Source organism: Pleurodeles waltl, chromosome 8, assembly GCF_031143425.1.
Source record: "Pleurodeles waltl isolate 20211129_DDA chromosome 8, aPleWal1.hap1.20221129, whole genome shotgun sequence".
NCBI lineage: Eukaryota > Metazoa > Chordata > Amphibia > Caudata > Salamandridae > Pleurodeles > Pleurodeles waltl.
The window spans coordinates 25,637,498-25,658,647 of NC_090447.1; the positions used below are offsets into that span (position 1 = coordinate 25,637,498).

Sequence of the window (21,150 nt, forward strand, 5' to 3'; positions counted from 1 at the left end):
TGCGACTCAGCCCTTGCCAAAGCCCAGACCTGATATTCAGCTCTGTGGCCTCAGCTCAATGCTAAGCAAGTTCTCCCCATCCAGCAGTTCGGGAATCAGTCCCATGTGCTACAGCCGCACCGCTAAGTGTGACTAGCCACGTTCTCCCTAAATATTTATTCGCCAACATGCTGTTTACATCTTTATGCTTGCTATGTGCTAAAACCTTGCTGACTCCAACTTAATATTGTTATTTTGCACGCACAAGAAACTGTACCATTGCTAAGCATAACCAATAGGTAAAGGCATCTTAAACACAAAGAGATTTGTCCAGGATCACACAGTTAGGTCACATAGTGGCACCATGATGCAAACTACATATCCTGATAATGAGAACTACTAGGCTACATCTCTGCTTCTGAATTCCCTTGCTTTCATTTCCCCTTTAAATTTGCCACAGGAGACATAAGATGAAGAAAGTGTTGTTAAAGTAGAAGAGGTTGGTCGATCTGTAATTTACATTTCTCACTATTTACAAAAGATTCCTCTTGGAAAATTATTTTCTTCTAGTTCACGCAAAGGTTATTTATGCATGGAGTTCTAAAGTTGCCACCATGGGAACAACCCAAAATATTTCACAAAAGCACTGAGTTTTAGCAACTCTGCACAAATATCACCTTAATTGATGGCTTGAAAGGTTAACAGGTATGGTAGGTTCCCCTGGCACGGATGTACCCTCTACATATCAGGGAACCTTGTAGTGCTGCTCTCCAAGTTGTAACTGTGCAGTGTCTTCATGACACTTTGAAAACACAGCCAAAAGGTTGTGACTTTGAGGCAGTTAGCACATGTAGCCAAAGCTGAAGGCAAAGTAAAGAGACTGAACCCCTTCAGCGAGCTCAGGACCCGAGCATGGACGCTCGAAAGCAGCAGTAGCTCTGCCTGCGGCGCTGCTTGTTCTGTCTGTGACTGCTGAGGGCTGAGCTGCTAGGATCGACAAGGGTCCCATGGGACTCTATCAACAGTGAACACACAGGAGTTGAACAGTACCACAGTTAAGTTTAAACATTTATGAACCAATCAATGATATGAGAAAAGATTCCTTGATAGCACCAATGTTCTTTGTTGCTCTGAATTAATTGCATTGCTGAGGTGCAAGACTGAACAAGCGTGACAGCAGTGCATACAAACTAGTGCCTAGTGAATGAAAATCATACACAGAGTGAAGTTTACAACACTCTACACTAACCCTAGTTTCCTAACTGTGGCACTCTAAAAAAAAACCTGTTAAACAGTTTGAAGTTATTCCATTAGTGAAATAATAATTTGAAACCAAGGGGTAAATGTTGAGGTTTCAACTCAGTATCTACTCAATGGGTCTCGCTGAGACCCAACAAGAAACCCAGACCACGCGTCTTTTTTCTTGAAGAGATCTGGTGACTAGCTCCACTGAAAGCTGTGCATTACACAGGCCTCACCATCCATGCTGAGTGATTCAGAGGAAGGTGACATTTTCACCTGGTCCTCCTGAGACCCACTGATTGGATTTAGGGGTTGTAGGAAAGTACCATCTTGCCTGGCATGTTACCCCCATTTTTCACTGTATACATGTTGTTTTAGTTGTATGTGTCACTGGGACCCTGCCAGCCAGGGCCCCAGTGCTCATAAGTGTGCCCTGAATGTGTTACCTGTGTTATGACTAACTGTCTCACTCAGGCTCTGCTATCCAGAACCTCAGTGGTTATGCTCTCTCATTTATTTCCAAATTGTCACTAACAGGCTAGTGACCAATTTCACCAATTTACATTGGCATACTGGAACACCCTTATAATTCCCTAGTATATGGTACTGAGGTACCCAGGGTATTGGGGTTCCAGGAGATCCCTATGGGCTGCAGCATTTCTTTTGCCACCCATAGGGAGCTCTAACAATTCTTACACAGGCCTGCCACTGCAGCCTGAGTGAAATAACGTCCACGTTATTTCACAGCCATTTTACACTGCACTTAAGTAACTTATAAGTCACCTATATGTCTAACCTTTACCTGGTAAAGATTGGGTGCTAAGTTACTTAGTGTGTGGGCACCCTGGCACTAGCCAAGGTGCCCCCACATTGTTCAGGGCCAATTCCCCGGACTTTGTGAGTGCGGGGACACCATTACACTCGTGCACTACATATAGGTCACTACCTATGTGTAGCTTCACAATGGTAATTCAGAATATGGCCATGTAACATGTATAAGATCATGGAATTGCCCCCTCTATGCCATCCTGGCACTGTTGGCACAATCCCATGATCCCACGGGTCTCTAGCACAGACCCGGGTACTGCCAAACTGCCTTTTCAGGGGTTTCACTGCAGCTACTGCTGCTGCCAACCCCTCAGACAGGTTTCTGCCCTCCTGGGGTCCAGCCAGGCTTGGCCCGGGAAGGCAGAACAAAGGACTTCCTCAGAGAGAGGGTGTTACACCCTCTCCCTTTGGAATAAGGTGTTAAGGCAGGGGAGGAGTAGCCTCCCCCAGCCTCTGGAAATGCTTTCATGGGCACAGATGGTGCCCATTTCTGCATAAGCCAGTCTACACCGGTTCAGGGACCCCTCAGCCCTGCTCTGGCGCAAAACTGGACAAAGGAAAGGGGAGTGACCACTCCCCTGGGAGGTGCCCAGAGCTCCTCCAGTGTGCTCCAGACCTCTGCCATCTTGGAAACAGAGGTGCTGCTGGCACACTGGACTGCTCTGAGTGGCCAGGGCCAGCAGGTAACGTCAGAGACTCCTTCTGATAGGCTCCTTCAGGTGTTGCTAGCCTATCTTCTCTCCTAAGTAGCCAAACCCTCTTTTCTGGCTATTTAGGGTCTCTGCTTTGGGGATTTCCTTAGATAACGAATGCAAGAGCTCATCCGAGTTCCTCTGCATCTCTCTCTTCACCTTCTGCCAAGGAATCGACTGCTGACTGCGCTGGAAGCCTGCAAAACTGCAACAAAGTAGCAAAGACGACTACTGCAACTCTGTAACGCTGGTCCTGCCGCCTTCTCGACTGTTTTCCTGGTGGTGCATGCTGTGGGGGTAGTCTGCCTCCGCTTTGCACTAGAAGCTACGAAGAAATCTCCCGTGGGTCGACGGAATCTTCCCCCTGCAACCGCAGGCACCAAAGAACTGCATCACCGGTCCTCTGGGTCTCCTCTCAGCACGACGAGCGAGGTCCCTTGAATCCAGCAACTCTGTCCAAGTGACTCCCACAGCCCAGTGACTCTTCAGTCCAAGTTTGGTGGAGGTAAGTCCTTGCCTCCCCACGCCAGACTGCATTGCTGGGAACCACGTGTTTTGCAGCTACTCCGGCTCCTGTGCACTTTCCGAGGGAATCCTTTGTGAACAGCCAAGCCTGGGTCCACGGCACTCTAATCTGCATTGCACGACCTCCTGAGTTGTCCTCTGGCGGCGTGGGACTCCTGTGTGCAACTTCGGCGAGCACCGTTTCACTCCACTTCGTAGTGTCTGTTCCGGCACTTCTGCGGGTGCTGCCTGCTTCTGAGAGGGCTCCTTGTCTTGCTGGGCGCCCCCTCTGTCCCCTGACGCAATTGGCGACATCCTGGTCCTTCCTGGGCCACAGCAGCACCCAAAAACCCTAACCGTACGACTTGCAGCTAGCAAGGCTTGTTTGCGGTCTTTCTTCAGGAAAACACTTCTGCACGACTCTCCACGGCGTGGGACATCCATCCTCCAAAGGGGAAGTTTCTAGCCCTTGTCGTTCTTGCAGAATCCTCAGCTCCTACTGTCCAGTAGCAGCTTCTTTGCACCCACAGCTGACATTTCCTGGGCATCTGCCCACTCTCGACTTGATCGTGACTTTTGGACTTGGTCCCCTTGTTCCACAGGTACCCTCGTCTGGAAATCCATCGTTATTGCATTGCTGGTTTTGGTTTTTCCTGCAGACTTCCCCTATCACGACTTCTGTGCTCTTTGGGTAACTTTAGTGCACTTTGCAGTCACTTTTCAGGGTCTTGGGGTGGGCTATTTTTCTAACCCTTACTGTTTTCTTACAGTCCCAGCGACCCTCTACAAGGTCACATAGGTTTGGGGTCCATTCGTGGTTCGCATTCCACTTTTGGAGTATATGGTTTGTGTTGCCCCTATCCCTATGTGTCCCCATTGCATCCTATTGTAACTATACATTGTTTGCACTGTTTTCTAATACTATACTGCATATTTGTGGTATTGTCTACATATATCTTGTGTATACTTGCTATCCTCATACTGAGGGTACTCACTGAGATACTTTTGGCATATTGTCATAAAAATAAAGTACCTTCATTTTTAGTATATCTGTGTATTGTGTTCACTTATGATATTGTGCATATGACACTAGTGGTACTGTAGGAGCTTCACTCGTCTCCTAGTTCAGCCTAAGCTGCTCTGCTAAGCTACCATTATCTATCAGCCTAAGCTGCTAGACACCCTATACACTAATAAGGGATACCTGGGCCTGGTGCAAGGTGTAAGTACCCCTTGGTACTCACTACAAGCCAGTCCAGCCTCCTACATTGGTTGTGCAGCGGTGGGATAAGTACTTTGCAACTACTTACCACTTTTGTCATTGTACTTTTCATAAGAGAAAAATATACAAAACAAGTTCAGTGTATGTACACCTAACCAAAAAGTTTTGCTTTTCTCCTTTCACTTCTTTTCTAAGTGCTGAAAAGTACCTCCAAACTTTCTAAAACGTTCTTAAAAAGTTTTTAAAGTTTTTTTTCTGTCTTTCAAAAAGTTCTGAAAAACTTTTTCTCACTTTTTCTATCACTTAAACACTTTCTAAAATGTCTGGCACAGGCCAAACTGTTGATCTGTCCAAACTTGCATATGATCACCTTAGCTGGCAAGGAGTCTCTGCATAGAAAGAGGTTTAAGTGTAAGGAAGAATCCCTCTAGAGAACTGTTGGTTAATATGCTTGTTGAACAGGATAAGGCCAGAGGTGCCACTTCTGTAGAGAAATTAGCTGATGGTTCCCAATCTAACCCTGGGGCACCCCTAGCAAAAGATTTAGGAAGGAAACTTCCTAGCCTGCCCATTATCAGACAACCTAGCATAGCTGGTACTGATGTAGAGTCACACCATACTGATAGTGTTGTCTCACATCACAGTAAGAGTATTCCTTCTCATCATAGTAGAAGTGATGTTTCTGTTAGCCAAGCTGTTAGGGTACCATCTGTTAGGGACAGGTCTCCTTCTGTTCATTCTCACCATACTTCTGTTTCAAGGCATGTACCACCCACCCACCCTGATGACAGAGTGTTAGAAAGGGAGCTCAATAGATTGAGAGTGGAACAAACCAGGCTGAAGCTCAAGAAGCAACAGCTGGATTTGGATAGGCAGTCCTTAGAAGTGGAAAGAGAAAGACTGAAATTGGGTTTAGAAACCCATGGTGGCAGCAGCAGAATTCCCCATAGTCATCCTGCAAAAGAGCATGATTCTAGGAATCTGCACAAGATAGTTCCCCCTTATAAGGAGGGGGATGACATTAACTAGTGGTTTGCTGCACTTGAGAGGGCCTGTGTTGTACAGGATGTCCCTCAAAGGCAGTGGGCTGCTATCCTATGGCTATCATTTAGTGGAAAGGGTAAGGATAGGCTCCTTACTGTGAAAGAAAGTGATGCCAATAATTTTGCAGTTCTTAAGAGTGCACTCCTAGATGGTTATGGCTTAACCACTGAACAGTACAGGATGAAGTTCAGAGAAACCAAAAAGGAGTCTTCACAAGACTGGGTAGACTTTGTTGACCATTCAGTGAAGGCCTTGGAGGGGTGGTTACATGGCAGTAAAGTTACTGATTATGAAAGCCTGTATAACTTAATCCTGACAGAGCATATTCTTAATAATTGTGTGTCTGATTTGTTACACCAGTACCTGGTAGACTCTGATCTGACCTCTCCCCAACAATTGGGAAACAAGGCAGACAAATGGGTCAGAACAAGGGTGAACAGAAAAGTTCATACAGGGGGTGACAAAGATGGCAAGAAGAAGGATAGTAAGTCTTCTGAAAAGGGTGGGGACAAATCTAAAAATGAGTCTTCATCAGGCCCACAAAAACACTCTGGTGGGGGTGGTGGGTCCAAATCTTCTTCAAATCAAAACAAAGAAAAGAAACCATGGTGCTATTTATGTAAAATAAAAGGCCATTGGACAACCGATCCCAGTTGTCCAAAGAAAAGCACCAAGCCTTCTTCCACTACAACCCCTGCTGCTACACCTAGTGCCCCTAGTAATAGCAGTGGTGGTGGGAGCAAACCTACTAATAGCCAATCCAAGGGAGTAGCTAGGCTCACTTTTGGTAACTTAGTTGGGGTTGGTCTTGTTAGGGAGACCACAGAGGCTGTGTTAGTCTCTGAGGGGGCTATTGATTTAGCCACCTTAGTTGCTTGTCCCCTTAACATGGATAAGTACAAGCAACTACCCCTAATAAATGGTGTTGAGGTTCAGGCCTACAGGGACACAGGTGCCAGTGTTACAATGGTAATAGAGGAACTGGCCCACCCTGAACAACACCTACTTGGTCACCAGTACCAAATAACCGATGCTCACAACAACACACTTAGCCACCCCATGGCTGTTGTAAATCTCAACTGGGGGTGGTTTATGGTCCAAAGAAAGTTGTGGTTGCCTCAGATTTACCTGTAGACTGTCTACTAGGAAATGATTTAGAGACATCAGCTTGGTCAGATGTGGAGTTGGAGGCCCATGCAGCAATGCTGGGCATTCCAGGTCATATTTTTGCTTTAACCAGGGCTCAGGCCAAAAAGCAAAAAGGACAGGGTGACTTGGATCCTGGAAGAATGGACCAAGTGCTCCATAAAGCTAGGGCTAGTAGAAGTAAAGCACTACCTACTATCCCTCCTTCTACAGTGGATTCTACTTCTGAGGAAGAAGAATTTCCACCCTGTGCAGAACCTACACCAGAGTAGCTGGAAGCAGACACTGCTGAGCTGTTGGGTGAAGGGGGGCCTGCCAGGGAGGAGCTGAGTGTGGCACAGCATACCTGTCCCACACTAGAGGGTCTAAGGCAGCAAGCTGTCAAACAAGCAAATGGGGATGTCAGTGACTCTCACAGAGTTTACTGGGAGGACAACCTCTTGTACACTGAAGCAAGGGATCCAAAACCTGGAACTGCCAGGAGATTGGTGATACCTCAGGAGTACAGAAAGTTCCTCCTAACTCTAGCCCACGACATTCCCTTAGCTGGACATTTGGGGCAAATGAAAACTTGGGACAGGCTTGTTCCCTTATTTCATTGGCCTAGAATGTCAGAGGACACAAATGAATTTTGTAAGTCCTGTGAAACCTGTCAAGCCAGTGGCAAGACAGGTGGCACTCCAAAGGCACCCCTTATTCCACTGCAAGTGGTTGGGGTTCCCTTTGAAAGGGTAGGGGTTGACATAGTTGGCCCCCTTGACCCTCCTACTGCTTCAGGCAATAGGTTTATCTTGGTGGTAGTGGACCATGCCACCAGATATCCTGAAGCAATTCCTCTAAGGACCACTACAGCTCCTGCAGTGGCAAAGGCCCTCCTAGGAATCTTTTCCAGGGTGGGCTTCCCAAAAGAGGTGGTATCAGACAGGGGAAGCAATTTCATGTCTGCTTACTTAAAGGCCATGTGGAAGGAATGTGGTGTGACATACAAGTTCACCACACCCTATCATCCACAAACAAATGGACTGGTGGAGAGATTTAACAAAACTCTCAAAGGCATGATTATGGGACTCCCTGAAAAACTCCGCAGGAGATGGGATATCCTGTTACCTTGCCTCCTTTTTGCTTACATGGAGGTACCCCAAAAAGGAGTGGGCTTCAGCCCCTTTGAACTCCTATTTGGACACCCTGTGAAAGGTCCTCTAACACTTGTAAAGGAGGGTTGGGAACAACCTTTAAAAGCTCCTAAGCAAGACATAGTGGACTATGTACTTGGCCTCAGATCAAGGATGGCTGAGTACATGAAAAAGGCCAGTAAAAACCTTCAGGCCAGCCAAGAGCTCCAAAAGCAATGGCATGACCAGAAGGCTGTTTTGGTTCAGTACCAGCCAGAGCAGAAAGTGTGGGTCTTGGAGCCTGTGGCCCCAAGAGCACTCCAAGATAAATGGAGTGGACCCCACATAATTGTTGAAAAGAAGGGTGAAGTCACCTACTTAGTTGACTTAGGCACTGCCAGGAGTCCCCTTAGGGTGCTCCATGTCAATCGCCTGAAACCCTACTATGACAGGGCTGATCTCACCCTGCTCATGGCAACTGATGAGGGACAGGAAGAAGAGAGTGACCCTCTCCCTGATCTCTTCTCTTCCACAGAACAAGATGCTCTAGTGGAAGGTGTAGTTTTGGCAGATTGTCTTACTGCTGAGCAGAAAGACCACTGCATAAATCTCCTAGGTCAATTTTCTGAACTCTTCTCTACTGTGCCAGGCACCACTTCTTGGTGTGAGCACACTATAGATACTGGAGACAGCTTGCCTGTCAAAAGTAAGATCTATAGCCAGCCTGACCATGTCAGAGACTGCATAAAGCAAGAGGTGCAGAAAATGCTTGAACTAGAAGTGGTTGAGCACTCTGAAAGTCCATGGGCCTCTCCTGTGGTACTTGTACCAAAACCTCATTCCAAGGATGGAAAGAAGGAAATGCTGTTTTGTGTAGACTATAGAGGTCTCAACCAAGTAACCAAAACTGATGCTCACCCTATACCCAGGGCAGATGAGCTCATAGATACACTGGCATCTGCCAAGTATCTAAGCACTTTTGATTTGACTGCAGGGTATTGGCAGATCAAATTATCAGAAGATGCAAAAGCAAAAACTGCATTTTCAACCATTGGAGGCCATTACCAATTCACAGTAATGCCTTTTGGATTGAAAAATGCACCTGCCACTTTTCAGAGGTTGGAGAACACAGTCCTGCAAGGGCTGGAAGCTTTTAGTGCAGCATATCTAGATGATATAGCTGTCTTTAGCTCCAGCTGGGATGATCACCTGGTCCACCTATGGAAAGTTTTAGAGGCCCTGCAAAAGGCAGGCCTCACTATCAAGGCTTCAAAGTGCCAGATAGGGCAGGGTAAGGTGGTTTATCTGGGACACCTGGTAGGTGGAGAACAGATTGCACCACTTCAGGGGAAAATCCAAACTATTATAGATTGGGTTCCCCCTACAACTCAGACCCAGGTGAGAGCCTTCTTAGGCCTCACTGGGTATTACAGGAGGTTCATAAAGAATTATGGCTCCATTGCAGCCCCTCTTAATGACCTCACCTCCAAGAAAATGCCTAAAAAGGTATTGTGGACAGCTAGCTGTCAAAAAGCTTTTGAGGAGTTGAAGCAGGCCATGTGCTCTGCACCTGTCCTAAAAAGCCCCTGTTACTCCCAAAAATTAATTGTCCAAACTGATGCATCTGAATTAGGGCTAGGGGCAGTCTTATCACAACTTAATTCTGAGGGCCAGGATCAACCTGTTGCTTTTATCAGCAGGAGGTTGACCCCAAGAGAAAAGCATTGGTCTGCCATAGAGAGGGAGGCCTTTGCTGTGGTCTGGGCACTGAAGAAGTTGAGGCCATACCTGTTTGGCACTCACTTCATTGTTCAGACAGACCACAAACCTCTACTTTGGCTAAAACAAATGAAAGGTGAAAATCCTAAATTGTTGAGGTGGTCCATATCCCTACAGGGAATGGACTATACAGTGGAACATAGACCTGGGAGTACCCACTCCAATGCAGATGGACTCTCCAGATATTTCCACTTAGACAATGAATACCCATCAGGTAATGACTAGTCTTACTGTCCTTCGTTTGGAGGGGGGGGGGGGATGTGGGGGGTTGTGTAGGAAAGTACCATCTTGCCTGGCATGTTACCCCCATTTTTCACTGTATATATGTTGTTTTAGTTGTATGTGTCACTGGGACCCTGCCAGCCAGGGCCCCAGTGCTCATAAGTGTGCCCTGAATGTGTTACCTGTGTTATGACTAACTGTCTCACTGAGGCTCTGCTATCCAGAACCTCAGTGGTTATGCTCTCTCATTTCTTTCCAAATTGTCACTAACAGGCTAGTGACCAATTTCACCAATTTACATTGGCATACTGGAACACCCTTATAATTCCCTAGTATATGGTACTGAGGTACCCAGGGTATTGGGGTTCCAGGAGATCCCTATGGGCTGCAGCATTTCTTTTGCCACCCATAGGGAGCTCTAACAATTCTTACACAGGCCTGCCACTGCAGCCTGAGTGAAATAACGTCCACGTTATTTCACAGCCATTTTACACTGCACTTAAGTAACTTATAAGTCACCTATATGTCTAACCTTTACCTGGTAAAGGTTGGGCGCTAAGTTACTTAGTGTGTGGGCACCCTGGCACTAGCCAAGGTGCCCCCACATTGTTCAGGGCCAATTCCCCGGACTTTGTGAGTGCGGGGACACCATTACACGCGTGCATTATATATAGGTCACTACCTATGTGTAGCTTCACAATGGTAACTCCGAATATGGCCATGTAACATGTCTAAGATCATGGAATTGCCCCCTCTATGCCATCCTGGCATTGTTGGCACAATCCCATGATACCACGGGTCTCTAGCACAGACCCGGGTACTAATAGTAAATGTGTACACTGTTCCAAGAAAGAGAGGGCGAAAGAGAAAGACTGAAAAATCAATGTTGTAGGAGTGCCCTCAAGCATCACAATAGGATGCAGAGCATCATCATCGGGCTAACTCCTCGCCAGACCGGCGCTGCAATGTCTGACGGGCCACCACACAAAGGTCGTGGCTCTGCAACCGGAAGGTGGTTAAACAGATCAGCTCAAATCCGTAGGATATGCTGACAGAGGAGAAAAGGAGAGGAACATACTTCGAGATCGACACCCAATCACGATCCTCAGACGAATCGACGACAATGAACAGGAAAACCCGGACTTATAGTAGTAGCTCCTCCTCTGACGGTTGGAGCACTGACGAGAGTACACCTCAGTCCTACTATAATTTTCCTCAATACACTAACAATCAACCTTTCTTCTGGCAACCCCCTTACCCCTTCTTCCAGCCACGCCCTATTCCACCTTACGGGCCTTTTTTAGGCCGCTGCCCGGGCAGAGGGCGAGGCAGAAGGAGAGGAAGAGGCAGAAGAGTACACTGGGGTCGAGAGGAACCCCAGATGATAACCAGGAGCCAGAACAAGATAGCTCCACAGAGGACCTAGTGGTCAATTTGTCCCATAGACATTTGTCTCCTAACGAAATGAAAGTCCTGAACAGAGGATTAGGCTTTGTTCCTACTCCTTCCGAGGATCCTTTTCGTCTCCATTGTGAGTTGGCTCAGTTTTTTAGAAAGCTTCGGCTTCATTTTTTCTTTAAAGATCGTCCAGAACCCCCTGCCATTCATGACACTGGCTTGAAGAAACCATCCACTTTCATGCCTCCAACGAGTTCTCTTCCGTGTGAAGTATTAGCTTTTGAAAAAGCAGTTTTACATGATCTCGAACAGATCACTCCCCAGCGTCCTTTTGTCAATATTCCCACCATTGAGCGAGAAGCACTCAAGACTTTATCACAAGACCCCACCATAGTCATTAAACCAGCAGACAAAGGAGGGGCTATTGTGATTATGGACTCTGTTGATTATAGACAGGAGTGCCTCCGCCTTCTAAGTGATAGGACCTACTACACTCCATTAAACCATGATCCTACCCACTCCTTACAATTACAAATAAGGAGCATGCTTAACGAGGCCTTAGGCAATTCCTGGATTACTCCGAGAGAGGCTGATTTTCTGGAGAACACGCATCCACGTGTTCCCTATTTTTATTGCCTCCCCAAAATCTATAAAGGCACATGTCCACCCCCTGGCCGTCCAATAGTCTCTGGCATTGGTTCGGTCTTGGAACCATTGTCCACTTTTTGTGACTTCTTTTTTCAACCTTTAGTCAAGAGTTCATGTACCTACCTCAAAGACACCAAGGATGTCTTGAACCTTATAGAATCAATCAACTCTACCATCCAGGTTGAGGTCTTGATTACACTGGATGTAGAATCTCTTTATACCAACATACCACAGACTGCCACTTTAGAAGCCGTAGAGTCCGCCCTTCGCATACAACCTTGGGCCTCTTCGACTCCCATAGAATTTGTAATGCACTGTGCATCTCTGGCAATGACACAAAATTACTTTCAATTTGAGGACACTTTGTACCACCAAATTAAAGGGACCTCGATGGGCAGTACTTTTGCCCCTAGTCTGGCCTGTCTATATATGTACCAGTTTGAAAAGAATTTCATTCTACCAGTAACGAACCCCTTTTTCAACAACATTAAATTATGGCGTCGTTACATAGATGATATTCTTATCATATGGCAAGGCCCAGTTTCCAAGATTGATCTGTTTACCGGCTGGATCAACACTCTGGATCCCTTTCTGAAATTCACAGCACATGTTTCCACCACACAAGTATCTTTTTTTGGATCTCTTGATTCAAAACGTGGATGGTAAACTAGTGACCGATACTTTTCATAAGATCACTGATAGAAACAGTCTTCTCAGATATGACAGCCATCATCCGAAGGCTCTACGCGACAACCTTCCCTTTGGCCAATTCTTGAGACTTCGTAGGAATTGCTCCTCTGTACAGTCATTTGAAACTCAGGCTTGTGAGTTGAAAGCCAAACTCCTACATCGATGTTATCCCACCAAGATTATCAATACATCCTATAAAAGAGCTAGAAATAACCACAGAGATGCCCTCTTAGAACCATCCAGACGAGATGTGCAAACACCACTTACCTGTGTATCTACATACACTCCCCTTTCTAATACCGTCAAGAGTCTTATCAATAAAAGGTGGCATATTCTATTGAGCGGGGGATCACAGGTTCAAAGGCCCCTCTTTGCATTTAAGAGATCTCCGAATATCAGGGACTTAATTATTCACACACGACCGCAAAGACAAGAGGTTTCTCCAGAGCAATCCACACTATGGAATCTCCCACCAGTCTCTGGCCATTTCCCATGCGGCTCTTGCAATGTGTGCCCATTAACTAAGCGAATAAACAGTCTTCAGTTGAAACACTTTGGAGACTGGCGTTTGACTAAACACACCAACTGTAACACACGGCACTGCATATACTTGATTACATGCCCGTGTGATTTACAATATGTAGGAATGACAACGAGACCGGTCAAGTTAAGAATAAACGAACACCGTAGCAATATCAGATGCGCTCGGATTACGACCAAATTGAGTTCACATTTCTTAGAGGCTAGACATGGCCCCAATGATCTGTGGTGGACCGTTCTACAAGTACCCAGATACAATGAGAATGACCCCAAGTATTTGTTCAGGATTGAACAACGGTGGATTTTCCGTCTAAAAACAGCTGGGGAGGGTCTCAATGACGACATTCCTTGGTGGACGCTATCTCCTTGACCCTCCTTTCGTTGACTGTCTTATGGAGATAATTATTATGTCCATGACCTTAGATGTTATTGTGGACTGACACACCATCCTTTATGACATCAGGGCGACTGTCTGATTATATTTAGGTTTTTGAGTTTTGCAGAAGTCATCACACTTAGTAGCAGGTTTTTTCCTTACAAGATACACTTGACTGTGCAGACTAACCCACACATGATTGTGAACATGTTTCTCTATATTCACAATGAATATGTTCCATTCCAAGATGGCCGCCGCCACTACTAGCCTTTGCGTTAGTCCTTTGTCGGTTTCTCCGACATCGAACATGACGCGATTTAGGGCTAATTGTCCGAGTTAACTGCACCATATTTAAACGTGTCTGGAGCACTCGTTCCCTGTCATTCAGGGACGCGTCCCGGGGTAGGCGAACAGCCGTATAACACGAAGGGTCAAGTAAGTGACTTGCGGACGCGCTGCATACGTGTGTGCAGCTCGCGTTAATGTTAAGTTGGTGATTTTATAAGTGGTTAGCGCTCGTAGAGACGTTTTCAACGATGCTTGTCTCTGACATTTTTAGCTGACTTTTTTAGCTGTTACGAGTGATACCAAGTTTTATTATTGATGAATTGCCATCAGCACCCACTTGGGTATATGGATGATGGGTTTTATACCCATATGTTTTTTGCACTAGGATGTGTTCTCTATTTTTCCTAGGGATAGAGAATCGATTGTGTATTGTTAGACCTAACGGTGTGGTTGAAGAGTATACTATGAGACCATGTATTATTATTTAGTTGGTGAGTTATTAATACCCCAGACATGGAATTCTCTAACTTTGATTCTTTTGAACGTGTGAAATTGTGTACTGACATTACTTCAACCATCCATATATTTTTATTATGTTTATTTAGTGAACTCACCGTGTTGACAGGGTTTACGCGTCCCTATGATGCCTTGTCCTTATATGGGATGGTAAGCCGTCAATGTTACTTTCATAATTGTCTCCACTTGTCTCTCCTTTGGGACCTGATACCTATCACACTCACACCATCTTGACACCAATGTATGTCTATTGATTGCACCTTGCTTTACATATGTGTTTTATTTTTTACATAGACTGTAAGTGACCTCCTAGCATTTATGGTCTTTGTTTACTATTATCTTTTGGTTTATTTTGCCCTTTTTGAGATATATGAAGGAGAACTTTCTAGTAAATGGTCCTGATGAAGCGCCAATGGATCAATCCTTGACCGAACAGGCGCGAAACATGTTGACCCAGCGGTAGGAGTGAGATTCTTCCTTCCTTCCCTTCCTATAGGAGTATAGGTGACATAATTCCCTGTTTACTCCTATGAGTTTTTAATCTTGGCCTGACCCTTATTATAAACATTAAATTTAATTTTCGGGTGTTCATAGCCAATCAATGATCTGTTTAACCCCCTTCCGGTTGCAGAGCCACGACCTTTGTGTGGTGGCCCGTCAGACATTGCAGCGCCGGTCTGGCGAGGAGTTAGCCCGATGATGATGCTCTGCATCCTATTGTGATGCTTGAGGGCACTCCTACAACATTGATTTTTCAGTCTTTCTCTTTCGCCCTCTCTTTCTTGGAACAGTGTACACATTTACTATTAGTTCACGTATAGGGAGAAAGTACACTGGACCAGTCTAATCTCCCAGTCCTCCTCGTTTAGTCAGACCCGGGTACTGCCAAACTGCCTTTTCAGGGGTTTCACTGCAGTTGCTGCTGCTGCCAACCCCTCAGACAGGTTTCTGCCCTCCTGGGGTCCAGCCAGGCTTGGCCCAGGAAGGCAGAACAAAGGACTTCCTCAGAGAGAGGGTGTTACACCCTCTCCCTTTGGAATAAGGTGTTAAGGCAGGGGAGGAGTAGCCTCCCCCAGCCTCTGGAAATGCTTTCATGGGCACAGATGGTGCCCATTTCTGCATAAGCCAGTCTACACCGGTTCAGGGACCCCTCATCCCTGCTCTGGCGCGAAACTGGACAAAGGAAAGGGGAGTGACCACTCCCCTGACCTGCACCTCCCCTGGGAGGTGCCCAGAGCTCCTCCAGTGTGCTCCAGACCTCTGCCATCTTGGAAACAGAGGTGCTGCTGGCACACTGGACTGCTCTGAGTGGCCAGGGCCAGCAGGTGACGTCAGAGACTCCTCCTGATAGGCTCCTTCAGGTGTTGCTAGCCTATCTTCTCTCCTAAGTAGCCAAACCCTCTTTTCTGGCTATTTAGGGTCTCTGCTTTGGGGATTTCCTTAGATAACGAATGCAAGTGCTCATCCGAGTTCCTCTGCATCTGTCTCTTCACCTTCTGCCAAGGAATCGACTGCTGACCGCGCTGGAAGCCTGCAAAACTGCAACAAAGTAGCGAAGACGACTACTGCAACTCTGTAACGCTGGTCCTGCCGCCTTCTCGACTGTTTTCCTGGTGGTGCATGCTGTGGGGGTAGTCTGCCTCCTCTCTGCACTAGAAGCTCCGAAGAAATCTCCCAAGGGTCGATGGAATCTTCCCCCTGCAACCGCAGGCACCAAAGAACTGCATCACCGGTCCTCTGGGTCTCCTCTCAGCACGACGAGCGAGGTCCCTTGAATCCAGCAACTCTGTCCAAGTGACTCCCACAGTCCAGTGACTCTTCAGTCCAAGTTTGGTGGAGGTAAGTCCTTGCCTCCCCACGCCAGACTGCATTGCTGGGAACCGCGTGTTTTGCAGCTACTCCGGCTCCTGTGCACTTTCCGAGGGAATCCTTTGTGCACAGCCAAGCCTGGGGCCACGGCACTCTAACCTGCATTGCACGACCTCCTGAGTTCTCCTCCGGCGGCGTGGGACTCCTGTGTGCAACTTCGGGTGAGCACCGTTTCACTCTACTTCGTAGTGCCTATTCCAGCACTTCTGCGGGTGCTGCCTGCTTCTGAGAGGGCTCCTTGTCTTGCTGGGCGCCCCCTCTATCCCCTGACGCAATTGGCGACATCCTGGTCCCTCCTGGGCCACAGCAGCACCCAAAAACCCTAACCGCAAGACTTGCACCTAGCAAGGCTTGTTTGCGGTCTTTCTTCAGGAAAACACTTCTGCACGACTCTCCACGGCGTGGGACATCCATCCTCCAAAGGGGAAGTTTCTAGCCCTTGTCGTTCTTGCAGAATCCTCAGCTTCTACTGTCCAGGAGCAGCTTCTTTGCACCCACAGCTAGCATTTCCTGGGCATCTGCCCTCTCTCGACTTGATCGTGACTTTTGGACTTGGTCCCCTTGTTCCACAGGTACCCTCGTCTGGAAATCCATTGTTGTTGCATTGCTGGTTTTGGTTTTTCCTGCAGAATTCCCCTATCACGACTTCTGTGCTCTTTGGGGAACTTTAGTGCACTTTGCACTCACTTTTCAGGGTCTTGGGGTGGACTATTTTTCTAACCCTCACTGTTTTCTTACAGTCCCAGCGACCCTCTACAAGGTCACATAGGTTTGGGGTCCATTCGTGGTTCGCATTCCACTTTTGGAGTATATGGTTTGTGTTGCCCCTATCCCTATGTGTCCCCATTGCATCCTATTGTAACTATACATTGTTTGCACTGTTTTCTAATACTATACTGCATATTTGTGGTATTGTGTACATATATCTTGTGTATATTTGCTATCCTCATACTGAGGGTACTCACTGAGATACTTTTGGCATATTGTCATAAAAATAAAGTACCTTTATTTTTAGTATATCTGTGTATTGTGTTTTATTATGATATTGTGCATATGACACTAGTGGTACTGTAGGAGCTTCACTCGTCTCCTAGTTCAGCCTAAGCTGCTCTGCTAAGCTACCATTATCTATCAGCCTAAGCTGCTAGACACCCTATACACTAATAAGGGATACCTGGGCCTGGTGCAAGGTGTAAGTACCCCTTGGTACTCACTACAAGCCAGTCCAGCCTCCTACAGGGGTGAAAAGCTGACATATTAAGAGGCGTTCCAAATTGTTTCCCCTGTCATTTTATACATATTTATAATGTTGTGAGTAGTATTTAGATGGTTGTGTATTAAAAGAACTTTCTCTTTTTAAAGTCAAGCAGGGGCAGGCATTGTTGAGGTCTGAGTTTCCAGCACACAGGGGTCCCCAGAGTCAGCCTTGAACTGCGCTGCCTCGCTATCCTACTAAAAGAAGTAGTTGAGGGGCAGCAGTACGGAAGTCACAAGACACCAGAGATAGGCCTAGTAACTATTCATTGCAACCTGAACCCCCAAATTGGATGTCTCAAGTTGTGCCTAGGTACCTAAATGCAACAGATATAAGTAGCATAGATGCAATAAGTAAAGTGAAATTAATGGGTCTTTTAATGTTTGCGTCAGAAAGGCTTCATACTGTAACTAATTAGAAATCACACCTGCAAAAAGTTAAAAAGTCAGAAATTAACTGTTCTCACCTTTCAATAGAGCCTGAAAAATGATATCCTTTGCATCTGATATTTGGGGCTCAAGCGGTCTGTAGATGGTGAGCAGGTGACTCCGGCGGAGAATATCCTGGATCTGAAAAGTAAAATAACGTGTGAAATGTTATGGCTGTGATGGAAGAGACAACAGCTACCTTCAATGTTCAAGAACACCTCGTCAAAGTAGATCTCTGCCTTCCATCCAAGAACGGAACAGTATCCATGCACAGGAACTGTTGCGCAATGTCAGTTGTTTCCTTAAAGACAGTTCACTAGTGAAAACTAGAAATTGGGGGGAATGGTCGCATCCTTGAGCAAGCTTTAACTGCTGTAGAGTCAATTACTCATTTTTTACACAAAATTGAGAATCAAAATGGCAGAAATGCCAAACTATATACGGAAAACTGTGGATAACAAAAGGAGGCCAAATAAAGGGGTTACCCAAAGAGTAAGCTGAACCATTGGGTGATCACCTAGCACTACTTTTCAAATTCTCCCACAAGTTCAACATAACGCGCTCCATTATACAGATCTCCCCACAGTTATCAGGCTAGCCTATCAGGCTATCATAAGGCCACAGTCCCACTATGATGCTGAGGTGGTCGGCATAGGGGGGTAAAAGAGCTGTGACCTTAAAGAAGGAAGGAGCCTAAAAAACCTACTCTCTCTCCAATCCTCTCCTATGGTGCAGGCAGTTGGAGGGGAAACGGGCCTACCGGGGTGGACGCTTTTAGCACGTGCGGGGATAATAACATTTTGGACACGAATAGATAGTGTGGAAACCATTAAAATCTCCCTGTTATGTAAAAAAGAGATATTGCAAACCGAGCTAACCGGGACCAGCATTAGGAGACGCCTGTTGGTTGACTGGTTGACTGGCTGTCTGGAAGTCTGGAAGTCTAGTGTCCCGATTGTTAGCCAAGGGATACTTACGTAAACCCAGTGTCTTCTCTGTGTAGGGCGACCCTCTCTGACCGGAGCCCCGGTCAGCACCGAGCGGTCCCATGGGGCGTGTGTGGGGAACGTCCATTTTTGTGCAATTAGACGCTTGGCTAATAAATGACCTCGGTCAAGAAACTTGGCTGCGGCTGTTTTTTTCATCATGCTGGTGCAATCCCAACACACATTTTCCAGGTGCGCATTGCAGGATGGCGGGTACAGTGTGCCTGGCGGGTTGTGTCCTTGTGCCAATATGAGTGTAAAGATGGGCAAGCCCACAGCATGCGTAACACATCAGCATCAATGAGGCTGCATCAGGGACAGGCAGCATCGTGCATAGAAAATACTGAATAACCGTGTGTGGGGTGATGTAAGCTCTATGGGGGACATAGGGGGTCATTCCGACCCTGGCGGTTGACTACCGCCAGGGCCGGGGACCGCGGATGCACCGCCAACAGGCTGGCGGTGCATCCATGGGCATTCTGACCGCGGTGGTACAGCCGCGGTCAGAAACGGGAAACCGGCGGTGTCTCGCCGGTTTCCCTCTGCCCTAGGGAATCCTCCATGGCGGCGCTGCAGGCAGCGCCGCCATGGGGATTCCGACCCCCTTACCGCCAGCCTGGTTCTGGCGGTTTTGACCGCCAGAACCTGGCTGGCGGTAACGGGTGTCGTGGGGCCCCTGGGGGCCCCACCAAGATTTTCAGTGTCTGCCAAGCAGACACTGAAAATCGCGACGGGTGCAACTGCACCCGTCGCACCCCTTCCACTCCGCCGGCTCCATTCGGAGCCGGCATTCTCATGGAAGGGGGTTTCCCGCTGGGCTGGGCGGCGGCCTTCTGGCGGTCGCCCGCCAGCCCAGCGGGAAACTCAGAATTACCGCGGCTGTCTTTTGACCGCACAGCGGTATTCTGACGGCGGGACTTTGGCGGGCGGCCTCCGCCGCCCGCCAAAGTCAGAATGACCCCCATAGTGTTGTACGAGGCGAAAGCGAGCATTCCGTGAAATCCGAATAGGATGCTCCAGAGCGAAGTGAGTATCTGCTATGCTTCACCATAGAGCTCATGAAGAGCGAAGCATATCTGCATAGGGCTAAGCAAAGTGAAATATCTGAATGAAATTAACACTTATCTTTCCTTGGAAACACTACAGCTTTGTGCCACATTGACCAGAATGACCTGGGAGGGCTACTGAGTCTGTTTTCACTTGAAACACACAGCTGGAGACTACTGGTAAGTGCCAGTCAAGTTTTCATAGCAGCCACGTGGAATTTGAATATTTAAAAGATACGATACTTTAGAATAGTGTCATTCTCACCCTTCTGTTTCTGCCACCCACAATCAAAAGCATTTGAGCTGACTCACCATCTTGGTCCATTCAATGAATCGTCCTTCACTGTTGGATGCAGTGCCATCCTTGAGAAGAATGCGCAATTTGTGCTCTATCAGTGAAACAGTGATTTCTGTGGCTTTCAGATTGGATACTTCAAAAATAACATCAGCAATGCCTCCTGTGTCCCCCACGATCAAACTCGGTATGCCGTTTCTGATAGCGTCAAATATTATCTGGGAAAAGAAGGAGCGAGAATCTCTGGATTATATGATATTGCTGTTCAATACACAATAGTTGGTGCCTTTTGGATATCTCAGAAATCTTTAGTGAAGTTGTCAACAGCAACCAATATACCATTATTGATAACCGGATATTTAGCCTGCGTTGGAAAATGGATAGCTACAACTGAATGGATAAAATACTTGTGCAGTTTATAATAATTTAGACCATTGTCTGTTTTTGCTGTTAAAGTATGTTATTTTCTGATTTTGTGGTCTATATGAGAACGGGCACACAACATGAGTATACTGTTTTTATGTGTATTTTTGGGTTGAAGGTTCCCAGTTTATTTTGTCTTCTTCTTGTTGTCTTTTTCCTCTGTACCCGTATATTTAGTTTTTATCAAATTATTTCTATTTATTTACATTTATTTTTCTGCTCCTTGAAAAATGCAGTTCCATTTAGGTATAAGAAAAATGTATATTAAAGTTAAACAATACCCATACGGCTTTACGCTTTATTAAGCAACCATATATGCACTGAAACAATGGATCTTAACATTTTGACTTCGGGCAGGTCGCACCCCTCACCGCTGCCTCTGCGCCAGGTGCCCAGGCTTTGATTCTTTTCTTTTCTTTCTTCTTGATCCCCCGCCCCCCCCCCCCCTCCACTTCAGTCTTCGTTTTCCGGCCGCTGCGTCCCTGCGTCCCCGCCCCCCTGCGCTCCCATCTGTTGGTTCCCCTCCCTCCTCCCTGCTGCCACTCCCTCCCACCTCCCTCATATGGCAGCCGCGGCGTGGTAGGGAGAGCAACCCTTGACCCTGCTTCAGGCAGGTCGCTCC

The 21,150-nt window shown here is 46.8% G+C and overlaps 1 protein-coding gene across 1 annotated transcript in view; it reads right to left on the reverse strand.

Moving 5' to 3' along the window:
- Positions 1 to 21,150, reverse strand: part of LOC138249319 (transient receptor potential cation channel subfamily M member 2-like) — a 1,037,937-nt gene that overhangs the window by 794,045 nt on the left and 222,742 nt on the right. The window contains exons 7-8 of the mRNA XM_069203278.1: positions 20,123 to 20,323; positions 17,817 to 17,919 (exon numbers count right to left, since the gene is read on the reverse strand). Of these exons, the coding sequence (XP_069059379.1) occupies positions 17,817 to 17,919; positions 20,123 to 20,323 (304 nt within the window). The remainder of the gene's footprint in view (positions 1 to 17,816; positions 17,920 to 20,122; positions 20,324 to 21,150) is intronic.